General features: G+C 43.1%; 1 protein-coding gene across 1 annotated transcript; it reads left to right on the forward strand.

Annotated features, from left to right (window-relative positions):
* The first annotated feature begins 853 nt into the window (after positions 1-853).
* LOC146979204 (4-galactosyl-N-acetylglucosaminide 3-alpha-L-fucosyltransferase 9-like) lies at positions 854-1915 on the forward strand. The gene has a single exon (XM_085790429.1). The coding sequence runs from the start codon at positions 854-856 to the stop codon at positions 1913-1915; it is 1062 nt and encodes a 353-aa protein (XP_085646555.1).
* The last annotated feature ends 12708 nt before the right edge of the window (positions 1916-14623 follow it).

Here is a 14623-nt window from a genome sequence, read left to right on the forward strand (position 1 = left end):
TTTCATCACGTCCAAAGCTCGTCATTTTTCTCTCTATGTCTTTCTTCCACTTGCAACCTATAGAAGATGGATGATGATTCATATGCACTGGGTGGAAACATGGATTGTTTGACTGGATTAAAGGACTCAGTGACTGTGATTCTGGCTGATAATGGTTGTAACTTTTATGCAAAAGATGATTTTGTTTTGTTTTTGTGTTTCACTTTGTAGATGTAACCATTTTGCTTTGTTTATGAACTCAGGTATCGAAAATAATAAAGTTACTTAAATCTCAAAAAGGTCATACCAGTAATTTCTCTATTATTTCCCTTTTTAAAGTTGTACAACATTGTAGATGATACACCAGCTACTTCAACACCTCATTTCATCTAAAGCGTCACAGACACCTTTACCCAATCGTTATGAAAATCTGTTGTTTTAAAGTCAAATCTCCAAGTCACCGATGCCTGAGTGCAGTCTGACAGAGGTTGGGTTGATGAGTCAGTGTCTGTCACAGAGAGAAGTAGAAAAAACCAAACGAGTTTCCCCTGATCTGTGTTGTCCTGGCCCAGCCCCTCAGTCTTAACCCTAACCCTGCACAACATTTACACACTCAGCCTTCATGCAGCAACAGCATTTTCACCTTTTAAATTGATCATAGCCACCATATTTTAGTGGAGGAACTGATGCTCATTTGGATTACTTTATTTTCCTTTTTATTTATCGATTCAGTATAATTTATTTTACAAATCTAGGATTAGGAACTCTTACTGCTGCTGTTTGTGATTTAACACTTAGTTTATATTGTTTTATCTCTTTCAGTTTGTGTTGCCAATAATCATCAGAAGAGGTTCTCCTCTCTTGCCGTGTTGATATGGCTCCTTCTCCCATTTCTTCTGTCTTACGCGTCACTCTAACGGCGTCTCTCATGCTGGCTGGAGTCATAATCCTGATTTTAATGTACTACACATCAGCTCCATCTCCCCGATGTTATCCTCCCCCGGCGAGACGACAGACGGAAAAACCTGTCGTGCTGCTGTGGTTCTGGCCTGAAAACAAACATTTTGATTTCCAAGACTGCAAGAAGCTTTTCAACATGGACAGCTGCCTCCTCACAGACGACAGGTCTTTATACTCCAGGGCTGAGGCCGTTGTGATATTTCACAGAGCCATCCAGGACGACCTCTCCAACCTTCCCGCCTCGCCCAGACCCAGATTTCAGAGGTGGATCTGGTTTAACATGGACTCACCCACCAACACGCGCAGGATAGCAGGCATTCAGGGACTATTCAACCTAACGCTGAGCTACAGGAAGGACGCAGACATCCACGTTCACTGGAAACTGACTGTCAGAGAGAAACCAGCTGAGGACTTTGTCATTCCAAAGAAACAACAACTGCTCTGTTGGATGGTGAATGAACACGAGCTCAATGGGACACTGGAGAGACAGCGCTTTTACATGGAGCTTACAAAATACATAAAGGTGCACATGTTTTTCAGCTCCTCTGGGGAGACCTTGAGGGGTGACAACTATTTTCAGACTATTAGCAGCTGCAAATTCTTCCTTTCTTTTGAGGATTCAATCCACAGAGATTACATCACAGAAATATTCACTGGTCCTCTGGCAGCTGGCACTGTGCCAGTAGTTTTGGGTCCACCAAGAAACAACTATGAGGACTTTGCCCCAGGTTCCTCTTTCATACATGTAAATGACTTTCCTGATGCCATGACCCTGGCTAACTCCCTCCTCAGGCTGCATGAGGATAATCAGACGTATGTCAAATATTTTGATTGGCGGCGTTTCTACACATTCAAACGCCATCCCACGGAGGAGAGGCAGGAGTTTGCACACGCTATCTGCCAGGCCTGTCATCACGTGGCCATGAACAAGGAGTACAGAGTGGTGCTTGATCTGTACAAGTGGTTCTTACTGTGACACTGTCAGACTGTGGTGACCATGCTGCTGAGAATTAATCAGAGGTCTTAGATTATTTGTCTTGTCTAATGGGTTGTTTTTTGTCTTTGTTTGTTTCTGTTGTTTTCCACTTGTCTTGTATTGGCAGCACTTAAAAGAAAAGAAGTACTCACTATTAATACAACTTTTGCCTCAGCTTGAGGAAATCGTAGCCTACATGACAGGATTCATATTGTCAATTGTCCTGTTAAACACAAATAAATCCCAACTTTTACATAAGCAAAGTAAAGAGTCCTTTTTTTTCATTTTGTGAATCCAACAAGGTTTTGACTGGTTTATATTGCTTGAAAAGAAGGATTCCCTTTTCCTTAACCTTTTATCAGGCAACTGATCACAATCAGAAACCTATTTTTGACAAATAAAATATGTTGCTTAGGTTAAAGTTGAGTATTTAAATTTGGAATAAGTATTTTTGGTTTTACACATTTCTATGTATTAATATTAATATTCCTTTAACTTTATCTGTGTGTTTTTGTTTGTTTGTTTTTACACGTTTTGGGAAAATCATTACCTTGGAAGGGTGAAGAGCCATATACTGTATGGTAATATCATTGACCTTGATCTTGGGGGTTCCTCCACACTGGGAGCTGTGTCTGGGCTGCTGCTGGGGGTGCTGTCCTTGGGTCCCTTCGGCCCGGCCGGCTGGTGTCTGTCGGGGTCAGGGGCCATGGGAACCTCCTCAATCTTCAGCTCCATGCCATGTCTCCCTATTGCCAGTGGTGACAGTGTGTGTTTTTTTAAATGTGTTAAGCCCTTTGTGTTACATGTCCTTGCAGGAAGCGTGCTCTGTAAATAAAGTTTTTTGATGTGGGAAAAGACAGTATGTTACTGATTTACAGTATGAAATGTTTCAATGCTGTTAACAAACACTGGAGGTAATTAAAGGAAATATTTGGGTATATTCTATGTTATTTGGGAAACCTCTGACCCATATCTGCAACCAGTCACTTCAAACCGGTATATTTCCCAACCAAATGAAAATAGTAAAAGTCATTCCAATATCCAAAAATGTAAATAAACATACATTTTCTAACTACAGACCAATTTCTCTACTTCCACAGTTCTCAAAAATTTTAGAGAAACTATTTATCCATATCCAATCACTTAACACAAAACTTACTATGTGAACATCAATATGGGTTCAGATCTAATCGATCCACCACAATGGCTGTAATGGAACTTACAGAAATTTTTTTTGTCAGCAATAGACAAAAAGGAATACACAGTAGGTGTTTTCATGTATGTGCAAAAAGCATTTGACACCATTGATCATAACGTATTAATGAAGAAGCTGGAAAGATATGGGATCAGGGGCATAGCATATGGCTAAAAAATTATCTAGATAGGGGAGCACCGGGTCGATTGATACACGGGACGATTGATACACAGCGATAAACAGGTCCTAATGTGTGCAATGTCATAGTTTTGAAGTTTAGAGGCAAAACAGGTTCAAGTGTCAGCAGTCGCTGCAGGGACGATTGATACAGCTGTTTCAAATGTCCCTCACGCCACCGTGCGTAGTGATTGTGGTCACATTGCGCGATCAATATCTGTATAAATCACCAAATTAATAGCCTAATTGTTTTGCAATAAACAACAACCTATTTGAATGAACATGTATTTTTAATAAACACCACATATTTTTAATGAACAAAACGTGTTTATGACATGAATCAACAGATATTCAGCAACGTGAGGGGAAAATGCCGAGGGTAAAATGACAATATGTTCAACTGTGTCTCCATAAACATGACTTAGGACAGAGAAATAAGTAAATGAAATGAAAATGCAGTCGTCCAACAACTCATACAAAAGAAGAAAGGTGAGTTTAATCGAAATGCGGATCTTGACAATTACGCACGGGACAAAAATATTTATTTGACCTATTTATATTGTGAGAAATTATGTGACATTTTGGCAATGACGAGTACACTAGTATGTTGTCCGATATGCTGCATAAAAACGAGAGTAATGTCAGTAGTTTCTGTTTAAAACATGCTGTTTCAACCGTCCCTCCTCTGTGTCTCAAACGACCCGCATAGGTGGGGCGTTTGAGACACATGTCAACTTACGTTCAAAGTTATAAAACAGCGCGATCATCCAACATATGTGTTAAATTACACTTGTAACATAGAGAATACACATGTGAGTTGTTGATCACATGATAAAAATGTTTGTGTACATAACGTCATCTTTGAAAAAGACGTTTAAATGAAAAGTGTATCAATCGACCCGGCGCTCCCCTAATAGAAAACAATATGTGCAACTAAATGATGAAAAATTTGACTTGTTGAGGATTTCATGTGGAGTCCCACAAGGTTCCGTGCTGGTCATTTATTATATACATTAATAATATCTGTAATGTGTCCAAGCTGTTACACTTTGTTTTGTTAGCTGATGATACAAATTTACTTTGCTCTGGTAAAGATCTGAGGCACTTTCTAGACACAGTGGAGAGAAAAAGATGGTTTGACATTAATAAAATGTCACTCAACTTAAATAAAACTAATTATATAATATTTGGATACCGCAAACATTTAGATCAAACACAAATTATGATATTGAAATAGAAAGAGTTAATATAAATTCATTTTTATGAGCATACGTATAAAACAATTACAAAACCAATTTTCATATTACAAAAGAGAGAAATTAATTAGAATTAATTAGAAGAATTAATTTCTGACATGCCAGAAAATTTCTCGTTGTGACGGACAATGTATGGGGACCTACGTCATGATTCTGCACATACGACAAGTTTGCCATAACAGATTGTTTTAGCACAGAGCACAGAGCCTTTATGAACCTGATTACAGGAGTGAGAACGGGCAGACAGAGAGGAGGGACAGGGAAGTGACAAGCTGAAGTTAGACCACAGCTGCAGCTGTCACAGACAGGGTGACCGGGTGATGATCAGTAATGCAGCACAGTCCGTGGTGGAAGATCAGCCCGAGTCCGACAAATGTACACACACTATCAGACACTCAGCGATTGAGGGTGATTATTTTTTCTTGTCGTTACAGTATAAAATAGCGAGCCTACACACCAGCAGCCACGTCCACTGTGCTCTGGCTCAGCTGACCGGTGTTCAGATGGTAGTTAGATCTTCACATGTTGAACTTTTAAACAAAGTGCAGGCTAGAGAGAGAACTAGCGAGGCTCCTCTGACAGCCGCAGGTGAGCTGCACGTCAGCTGGCTGCCTCTCTCTCTCTCTCTCTCTCTCAGCAGCACCGGCCTTGGAGGTGATGCACGCTGTCTGTCTGTGTGTTTGTCGGTCTGATCTTCCACCATGGACTCTGCTATATAGGAACCAACATCAGAAACCAATGTCAATTTGAGGTTTACAATCGAGCAATTATAGAGCAGCACAAATCTCAGCGGCATCGCAGGGTAATCGTGGTGGGGAGCAATCATAGAACGACGTGCAATTAGTGGGGGTCTGAGACTGATCTGAGACGTAGGACTGGAGAGGGAAGCTTGTGCAGTTTGAGATGTGAACAGACGAATAGTCGTGCAGTGTAAGCCCGCCTTAAGGGCAAAAATAAAAGCCTGTAGTCTCACTGTGGTGGAGGCAAAGTGAAGAAATACCCCCTTAGTGAAGCAGTTTTCATAAAAATGAAGTCATCATCAGATATTTCACTATGATAACAGATGTAGAGATAGACTACTGCTGCTTCATCCCTCTGACTGCAGGAAGTAACTAATGCAGTCTAATGGCGCTTTTCCACTACGCAGTCACAGCATGGCACGGTTCGGTTTAGGTTCTTTTCCATTACAGCGAACAGAGTTCTTCATAGTTCCTCCACAGCGGGGCCGGGGGCGTCATATCACAGCAGTAGCCGCTGCATCGTCTCACTATCTTTTTTTCCCGATCGTCTTGTCAGCTCCAAAATCACTCGTCTGCACCTCGTTGACGGACCACAGTGTGGTTTTCTATACAGCAGTCATTTAACTCAGATCAGTGGGAACTGTTGTTAGTGTGTTTTTAAATTTAGCGGGTTTGATTCTCATGTCGGAAGTCGCGGTTGCGACTCTTCCAGCAGTGACAACGCTCTGGCCAATCAGTGGAAGGCAGTTGGCTGATGTCACGTTTAGTATCACTTTGGCTCGCTTGTAACCAGGGCCGAGGCATTACCAAAAAAGTACCAGGTACCAGGTACTAGTGGAAAAGCAAAAAAAATGAGTAGAGCCATGCCGTGCCACACGGGGAGCATACGTCAGTCCGACCACCCATTAATCCGACTTTTCTAGACCCATTGGGCCGACTGCCCGTTGCTCCGACCAAAATAATCCCTATATTCCGACCAGGGCTAAATCCGACCATCCAGAATTCCGATTTTGGACGGGACCGGCTCTGGGTCAGTTTGGAAAGGCAAGAGACGAAGGAGACTCACGGCTTATGTGTTTGCCTCCTTCTTTCTTTGTTTTTGCCACCGGCTTTCCTGTTTGTGTCATTTTGTGGAGCAGTAAACAACCCAGACCCCTGCCCCTTAACTACATCCTACTGGAAAAACTACTGACAAGTCAAACTGTAGTTGGTTAGAGGACTAATTCATCTGACATAACCCCTCTCTCTCTCTCTCTTTTCTGGGATAAAGGGGCAGATTACATAAGACTGTTCTTCTTTCTGCTCCCTTTTGTTGAGATTTGGGAGGTTTTTGTTTTTATTGTAGCTTATTAAAATGCATGATCATTTTTCTGACTAATTTATTACCTGAAGTCGCCATGTATCTCGCTTTCTTTCCCCCGCCCTCCGCCCGTTGTCTTCGTTGTCACTTTGTAGCCGCTCCACAGAGCGCACATGGCTAATTAATATGCACGTGCTGACCATATACATACTTATCAGTAAGGTGACGTCACGATGCGTTCCACCTGGCCGCCGCCATGCTGGGTACCGAACACTGAGTTAACCTCTATTCAGCTCAGTGCAGCCACATCCTCTCTGACCAGAAATGACTGCTGCCTGATGTAGTTTGGATATGGATATTTCTCATTTTGATGGCCTTGCCTTGAAAGCACACACCTCCAGCACCTTTCTGCTGAGACGAGCTTTGACAGCGCGGTGCGCCGCTCTCTCTCCCGTTAAAAGTGAATCTCGCTCACCCAGTGGACCTCTCTCTCTCCTCGTCTCTCTCTCTCTGGTCTCCCGTCAGGTAAAAGCTGCCGTTTATTCCTCAGATGAAGCTCATGTTGAGCCTCTCCGGTACAGTTATCCATCACTGCTGTTGAATTAGCCGCTAATCAAAAGCTGTCGCCACTCTGTTTTATCTATCGCTCTGATTTCTCTTTTCTGTGCTGCGCTGATCAGAGCGGCGTCCCTAGCAACGGTGTATTTTACTTAGCAACGATCTGTTAAACAGGAATAACAGACTGTTAAATGCAAAATCAAGATGTAAATAAATATCAGAAATATCAATAAATTATCGGAATACGATATTCAATAGAGCCATGTAATAAAAAACGCTTTATCCACTATTTTTGTGAGATTTGATGTCACAGCCCATAGACTGCCTTTGGAAGTCGGTACCCAAGATGGCACTGTGACCGGCTGCGAACGCTGTGTGACGTCACGTGATATCTATCTATATGGTTGTGTCTAGACGTTCCGGGGGCGGAATATGAGATGTGTTCACATGTGCACCATTCTTGGGTCCAGTGTGATTTATCAAAGAGAAATTGCGGAGAATTGTGCACACACAGTTTGATAGATCTGAAAAAGGTGTAAATATTTTGGGTGAACGCCATTTTCGTCTTTTCGCCGTAGGCCTAAGCAAAAATTTTGTAGCAGTTTTACACAGCTTACTTACAGTTTTGATAAATGAGGCCTCAGGCCCTAAGCCCAGAGCCCAGACGCTCACAGCTGCAGCTCCGCGGCTCATCCGCGGCGCTGTCCGTGGTGCTGAAGGTGACAGGTTAACTTGACAAACAAACTGCAGCATAGTTCTGTTTGTTTGTCATGTGTGTCAGTTTTGTGTGTGACTTGATAGTTTAGTTGTTGAGATTAAGAACATCACTCCCTCATCAAACCGGTGATAGGCGGAAAGAAAAAAGGACATCTTCCTCTGCTCCTCCTCCCTCCCTCACTCACACACTCACCTACACACACACACACACACACACACACACACACACACACACACACACACACACACACACACAGAGAGAGGACATACAGTAGGCTACAGCGATGAAATCACAGAACTTAAACATCATAACAAGAACATGGGGGGTCGCTACAATATTTTCAGTTGTGCAGTAGGCTATTATTAATAATGAGCGATAAGTGCCATTGCTACGTGGCATGATGCGCACCAGTGTTTGTAGAGCCTGGTTCAGGGGTGCTTCTGGGCCGGATTAGTCAGGCTAATACACTGTCGTAATTACTGGGAGTCGGAGCACCGGGCATACTTAAATCGAGGAAATGGGAGGTCGGATTAATGGACGCAAAAATATAGAAATGTGTGGTCGGATTAATGGGAAGTCGGACTAATGGGAGCAAAAATATAGAAATGTATGGTCGGAGAAATGGGAAGTCGGACTGACGTCACGCGCCCGTCTGCCAGTCCACTCTGAGCCGAGACATGCCGGCTTTGTGGGACGGGATCATAAGAATGTCATCCAGGTACGTTTATTAAAATTCCCATACAACGCTGTTTCCCTAATAGAATGGGAGCTATTGACTGCACACATGTTGCTATAGAAGCGCCATCACAGGATGAATTTGTTTTTGTCAACAGGAAACATTTTCATTCAATTAATGTTCAGATAATATGTGAGCTCACCAACATCGTGGCAAAGTGGCCTGGTTTAACGCATGACTCGTTCATTCTTAATAACAGCATGGTTGGTTACAGGCTGGAAGCTGGAGCGGTGCGCGATGGGTGGCTTCTCAGTGAGTAAATAATTTATCTGTTTAAATTGCGCCCCGAATATAAACCTGCACAATGCCCATTTGGGCACGTGCATTAAAATATGTGTATTTGTTTTTTCCCTGGTGAAAATAGAGCGTCAGAGCTATCTAACAAGCCCTTTATTGTCTCCTTGTGTTCAGTATTTCTGTCAATAAACGCGTGCGTGAAGTTGGAAATGTCACACTGCATTAGCCACGGCACACTTCTGCAGTCATTTATATAAGTGTGATCAGTCTTGTCAATCCTTGTAATTAAGTTGTTTTGTCCTTCTGTTTGTTTCCCACTAACGGTAGCACTTATGTATTTTTTTTTTTTTTTTTAAAGTAATAATGATTCAATCAAGTGGTGCATGCATGAGGAAACTAAATCTATTTCACATGTTGTATTCTTCCTTCATTTGACGCCAGGGAACCATGGCTACCCTCTGAGAACGTGGCTGTTGACCCCTCTCACTAACCCCGGCACCGAACAAGAGAGGAGGTACAACGACCTCCATTCCTGAACTTGGACAGTGGTGGAGAGGCCAATGGGGGGGGGGGTTCTGCTGTACACACTGGAGAAGGTGTGCCGCATTTTGCTGGCCTGTGGTGACCTGCACAACGTGGCACACCGCCATGGCACACCACTGCTAGAACACATCCCCCCACCAGAGGAACCAGATGCTGGACCCGTCCACCTCGACCCACCCCAGGAAGCGATACGGGCCCGGCAGCATCTGATTTAACGATATAAAGAGGCAAGGACATGGTTTACTTTTTAAGAGCATTTATTGTGGTGCAAATATCTCTAAGTGCATTGATGATTTGATCTAGACGATCACTGACAGCTCTGACAATTTCCTCCTGTGACTCCAGCACAGCTTGAGTGAGGACGCGGCTGCTCAGGCGTCAGCTGACGAGTCGCCACTGGGGTGCGTGGTGCTGGTGGAGGTGCCCTCTCCTGGCTCATTGACTATTCAGAAATAATGATAATAAATAAATGAAGTAATTAATCATGAGTCAATGTGTTTAAATCCTGACAACTTTACGTACGAGCATGTGTAATGTGAGCAGCATATTGCACAACCAGTATTGACAACATTTCTGAGTTAAACACATTTAGCTTGGGGATGATCTGTGTCGCCTTCATGGGCCCCCACAACTCCGCTTAGAGCTGTACCACCTACAACTGCCGCCACTCTCTCATCAAAGGGGGTCAGTTCCTCCCCTCCTGTCCCCCCGCCCGTTGCAGTCACACTTTGGCGGTGGGCCGGAACCCTCTGTTTCACCTCCACCTTCACGTTGGACCTTTTTTTTCTTGATTTCAGGCAGTACGCTCCTCCGATCCCCCAACGTTCACTGCCTCACGCACACACTCCCACTCATATTTATTTTTTTTTTGTGTTTATCCCCGACGAAAGGCTCCCAAATAGTATCGTTCGTCGAGTCTCCACTTAATTTAATAACGTTTCGAGCTCAGACTTGGTGAAGTTGCGTTTCTTTGCTTTACTCATCACGTAAATCTGATGGTGCAGAGAGGGGAATCCCCGGTGCAGGCCCTATTAAAATTAATTTGCATATTTAAATGGGGGTGTGGACAGGGAGGAGATTACCACTTAAGCATGTGCGCTCAATTCCACGTTGATTGGGATGTACAAAGGAAAAGTGCTTGGATCCATGCGTACGCACACTTTGATACATCTGACTTTTTTGTGTGTACGACAGTTTATGGATTTTGGCATACGCCATGTTTCAGTATGAAATCCTTGTATACTTCTCCTCTCCACTTTTAACCAAGTGGAGCACCTCTTCTTCACCATGTTGTATTTTCAGTTCTCCCTCAGGCCAAGTGTGTGGCTGTAGAGCCTTTATGTCTGTTGTCAGTTGACTGTCATCTTTGTGTGAGGAGCTCTTCTGTGTGCTGACATGAGAGGAAGTTGTTGGAGACATCCTGCATTTAAAGGGATAGTTCACCCTAGAATGATATTTCGCTCATTATCTACTCACCCTCATGTTGACTAAGGGCTGGAAGAAGTTTCAGAATCCACCGTCCCTTCTCTGAGTTACAGGGGGTCTTGGAGTAGCAGTGCATGTCCATATAACGGTTGCAAAGGGACACCAGAGCTCTTCGTAAAAAAACACACACAAAAAAACATCCAAATACCTCCATGATGCTCGTATGTAATGTCCGTCTTGTGCTGAAGCCCCAAATTGCGTAATTGTCCCGAAAAAAATTAAATAAGTCTATATTTTAAGCTTGTTTGTAGCGGAAGCTTCTCGAAGCTCCTCTTCCTGGTCTGTCCAAATCTCGCGTGATTTGCGCCGGCGTCAGTGCGGTTACTGCGAATCACGCGAGATTTGGACGGACCAGGAAGAGGAGCTTCGAGAAGCTTCCGCTACAAACAAGCTTAAAATATAGACTTATTTAATTTTTTTCGGGACAATTACGCAATTTGGGGCTTCAGCACAAGACGGACATTACATACGAGCATCATGGAGGTATTTGGATGTTTTTTGGTGTGTGTTTTTTTACGAAGAGCTCTGGTGTCCCTTTGCAACCGTTATATGGACATGCACTGCTACTCCAAGACCCCCTGTAACTCATAGAAGGGACGGTGGACTCTGAAACTTCTTCCAGCCCTTAATCAACATGAGGGTGAGTAGATAATGAGAAATATCATTCTAGGGTGAACTATCCCTTTAATATTTTCAGCCATGCTGCAGAAGAACTGTCCTGCGTTGATCTTCACAATTCTCAGATTTTCATGCAGGGCTACATTCTTGAAGGACCCCTCTGTTTGAGCTTGAAGAACACTTTTTGTGTATGGGCCTGGTAAGGAAACCATTGACTCAAAAACTCAAACCTGTCGAGCCAGGGGTTACACCCCGCCTTTCCGAAGCCCCGCCTTTCCGACAATAGACTTCCATTCATCGTAATAGCGGGGTTTTCTATTTTTTCTAAAGACCCCGCTATTCCGAAAAGGCTATTGGGGGAAAACCCCAGTGTGCAGTGCGCATTGATCCTTTTTTCCTTTTTGGGGTCGAAACGGATCATGTGCATAATTAACTGCAAAACAAGCAAATACTTAATATTAATGACATATAATGTTCATTATGCTTCTAGCCTGTCAAGCCTCTACCTGGTCTTTTTACTAAACTTAACCAACTCCTTTCTTCATTGCCTAAACCCAACCAAAGCATCTCCCTCAGTCAGCTGTCAGCACGAGCGGCGGCTGCAGCAGCCTCGCGCCCGTGTGAGCTCAAGCCGGGTTCAGCCGCGCTCGAGCGGCGCAGGGGGGGAGAAAAAAAGTGTATTTCTATTACTGAGCGGGAGATCTCTAACAACGGAGTCGGGGAGAAAGTAAGTGGGACAGGTCTGCCCAGTCCCTGAGCAGCGCACGTTTCACAGACAAGCCACAACACAGAGTGTAAACAACGCCATGCGGTTCAGCACCTTGGACATTGGACAGCTGCGGGGGAGGAGGGTGTCGGAACAGCGGTGTTTCGAAGTGGGGGTATTTCGGAACAGCGGGGTGTCGAAGTGGAGATGTGTCGGAATGGAGAGCTGTCCCCCGAGCCAGGAGCTTGTCTGCTTCAGGCAGCGTCATGTCTCTCTTTTGGAGCAACCTTGACAGGTCACTGAGTTCTGTGAGGGGATCATACATCACACCAAGATTGAAAACAAAGGACTTTGAGGTGAAAACATCATTTAGTCCCTTTTTATTTTGCTCTCTTTGTTGAATCCCTTGTAACATCACAGGCAGCACTGGAAAAATGTGCCTGAAGAGCTTTGTAGCTTTCACAGTCCTCTCACTTGAAGCAACCCATCTTACTGACAAAACTCGTCCAATTGAAAGGAGATGTTGTCCAACACTGTGCACAATGACACAGTTCTCTTTTGTTTTTGGGTGAGGCATGATAGAGAGTGTAGAGCTTGTCAAAAAAATATTAAAATGTTGAAGTCTACTGACCTCCTTGACAACATCGCCAACTGCCAATTCCAGACGATGATTTGAGCAGTGCCACAGTTGACAGTTGTGTGGCCTGCAACACAGGTTTCACAACACTGGGATCATGTTGCTTGTATGCAGTCATCAGCTGATGCTTCATAGCCATTGATAACAGAATATTTCGAAAGCTATGATTGTGCCGGACAATACGCTTAAAAAGGCTATGCTTAGCCCCGAAACGCATTGTCTAAAGGAACACAAGTGGACCATAGGCCCTGATCAGCTGAGGATAATGTTCAAGGTAATGGTGTTTGGGGATTATGGCAAGCCGTTTGAGCATTTATTCCATATCCTTGATATCAGGCTTCAGTGTCATTCACTAGTTTGACTACTATCAGCACTAGTTGGATACCTGGCCACACTAGTTAGACATTTTGTCCAACTAGTTGAACAAAGAGTCTTACTAGTCACTCTTTTTCAGCAACTAGTGACACTTTTGTCAAGCTAGTAACAACATAAGCCTTACTAGTGAAGCCAGAAGCCACACTAGTGGCACCAAAATACAAACTATACAGCATTTTGACAGACTTGTGGCCCTCTGGGCTCAACTAGCAATGCTCAAAGTCTTACTAGTGAACTAGTGAGCTGCAAAAGTGCTGACTAGCTAACTAGTAGCAACAATTCACCTCACTAGTTTGCTAGTAAGCTCAAGTTATTTACACAAGTTACACTTGTAAGAGCCAAAATCATCACTAGTGTGACTAGATAGCGATTTGCCCCTTACTAGTTAAACTAGGAAAAGTCTCCTTGACCATACTAGTTAACTAGTGGGGCTTAAAATGTTTACTAGTTGAACTAGAGGAAGCTGAAATGCTCACTAGTTCAACTAGTAACACCTTATTGAGCTCACTAGTTAACTAGTGGGGCTTAAATGTTTACTAGTTGAACTAGTGACACTGACATGCGCACTAGTCACACATGTAACACATCTTTTGACCTCACTAGTTAACTAGCAGAGCTAGACTTATTTCTAGTTGAACTAGTGGAAGCAAAAATGTCAACTAGTCACACTAGTAACACCAAATGGTAATTAGGGGGCGGAATATGATTATAAATGGTTGAATCTTACTGGTTCTCCAACATGAATGCCACCTAGGGGAGCTTAACCCTTTAAAGCCTGAGGAACTTTTAATCCTCTGGTCCTGTTGCATATCTCCTGCTCCAGTTTTTAGCCGCAATTTTTAACATCACACCATGTCAAATTAAAAACAGGTATAATAGTTTTTTTTCTCTGTTACGTAGGGTTAGGTGTCTTCCAATGAATGATGTGTAATTGCATCAATATTTTTATTATCAAACCCTTTCATGGCCTATTTTAGTAAGGGGCTGCTATCTGTCATAAAAAATGTTGAAAAACGGCTTTCAATCAAAAAATGTAAAAATAATTAAATAAATAGTGTCATTTTTTCCAACTATCATGAAAAAAGGCATGTCTGCCTTTGAACAGTGCTGACATTGATTTGTTTGCTTATAGTTTGCTGGAGCATTTCTTTTCCATTTCATATGGCCATATAGCTACCGTTCCGTTTCTTGTGACATGTTGGTTAAAAGGCATGATCATGTGACTTTGTGCACAAAAACAAGACATCATGATACATATGGCTAGAGAAGAGTTGAAAGACCATCATATGTTTTACCGGACCTCAATTGACCAAGGGAAAGTGGTAGACTAATCTGATATTTTAGTTGGAGTTTTGAAAAAAGCCAGGTAAACTAGTGTTACTAGTGCTACTAGTGGCACTAGTAACACTTGCAACTGCTAGACTACT

Source organism: Trachurus japonicus, chromosome 11 (genome assembly GCF_045865225.1).
Source record: "Trachurus japonicus isolate A0001 chromosome 11, Traja_1.0".
NCBI lineage: Eukaryota > Metazoa > Chordata > Actinopteri > Carangiformes > Carangidae > Trachurus > Trachurus japonicus.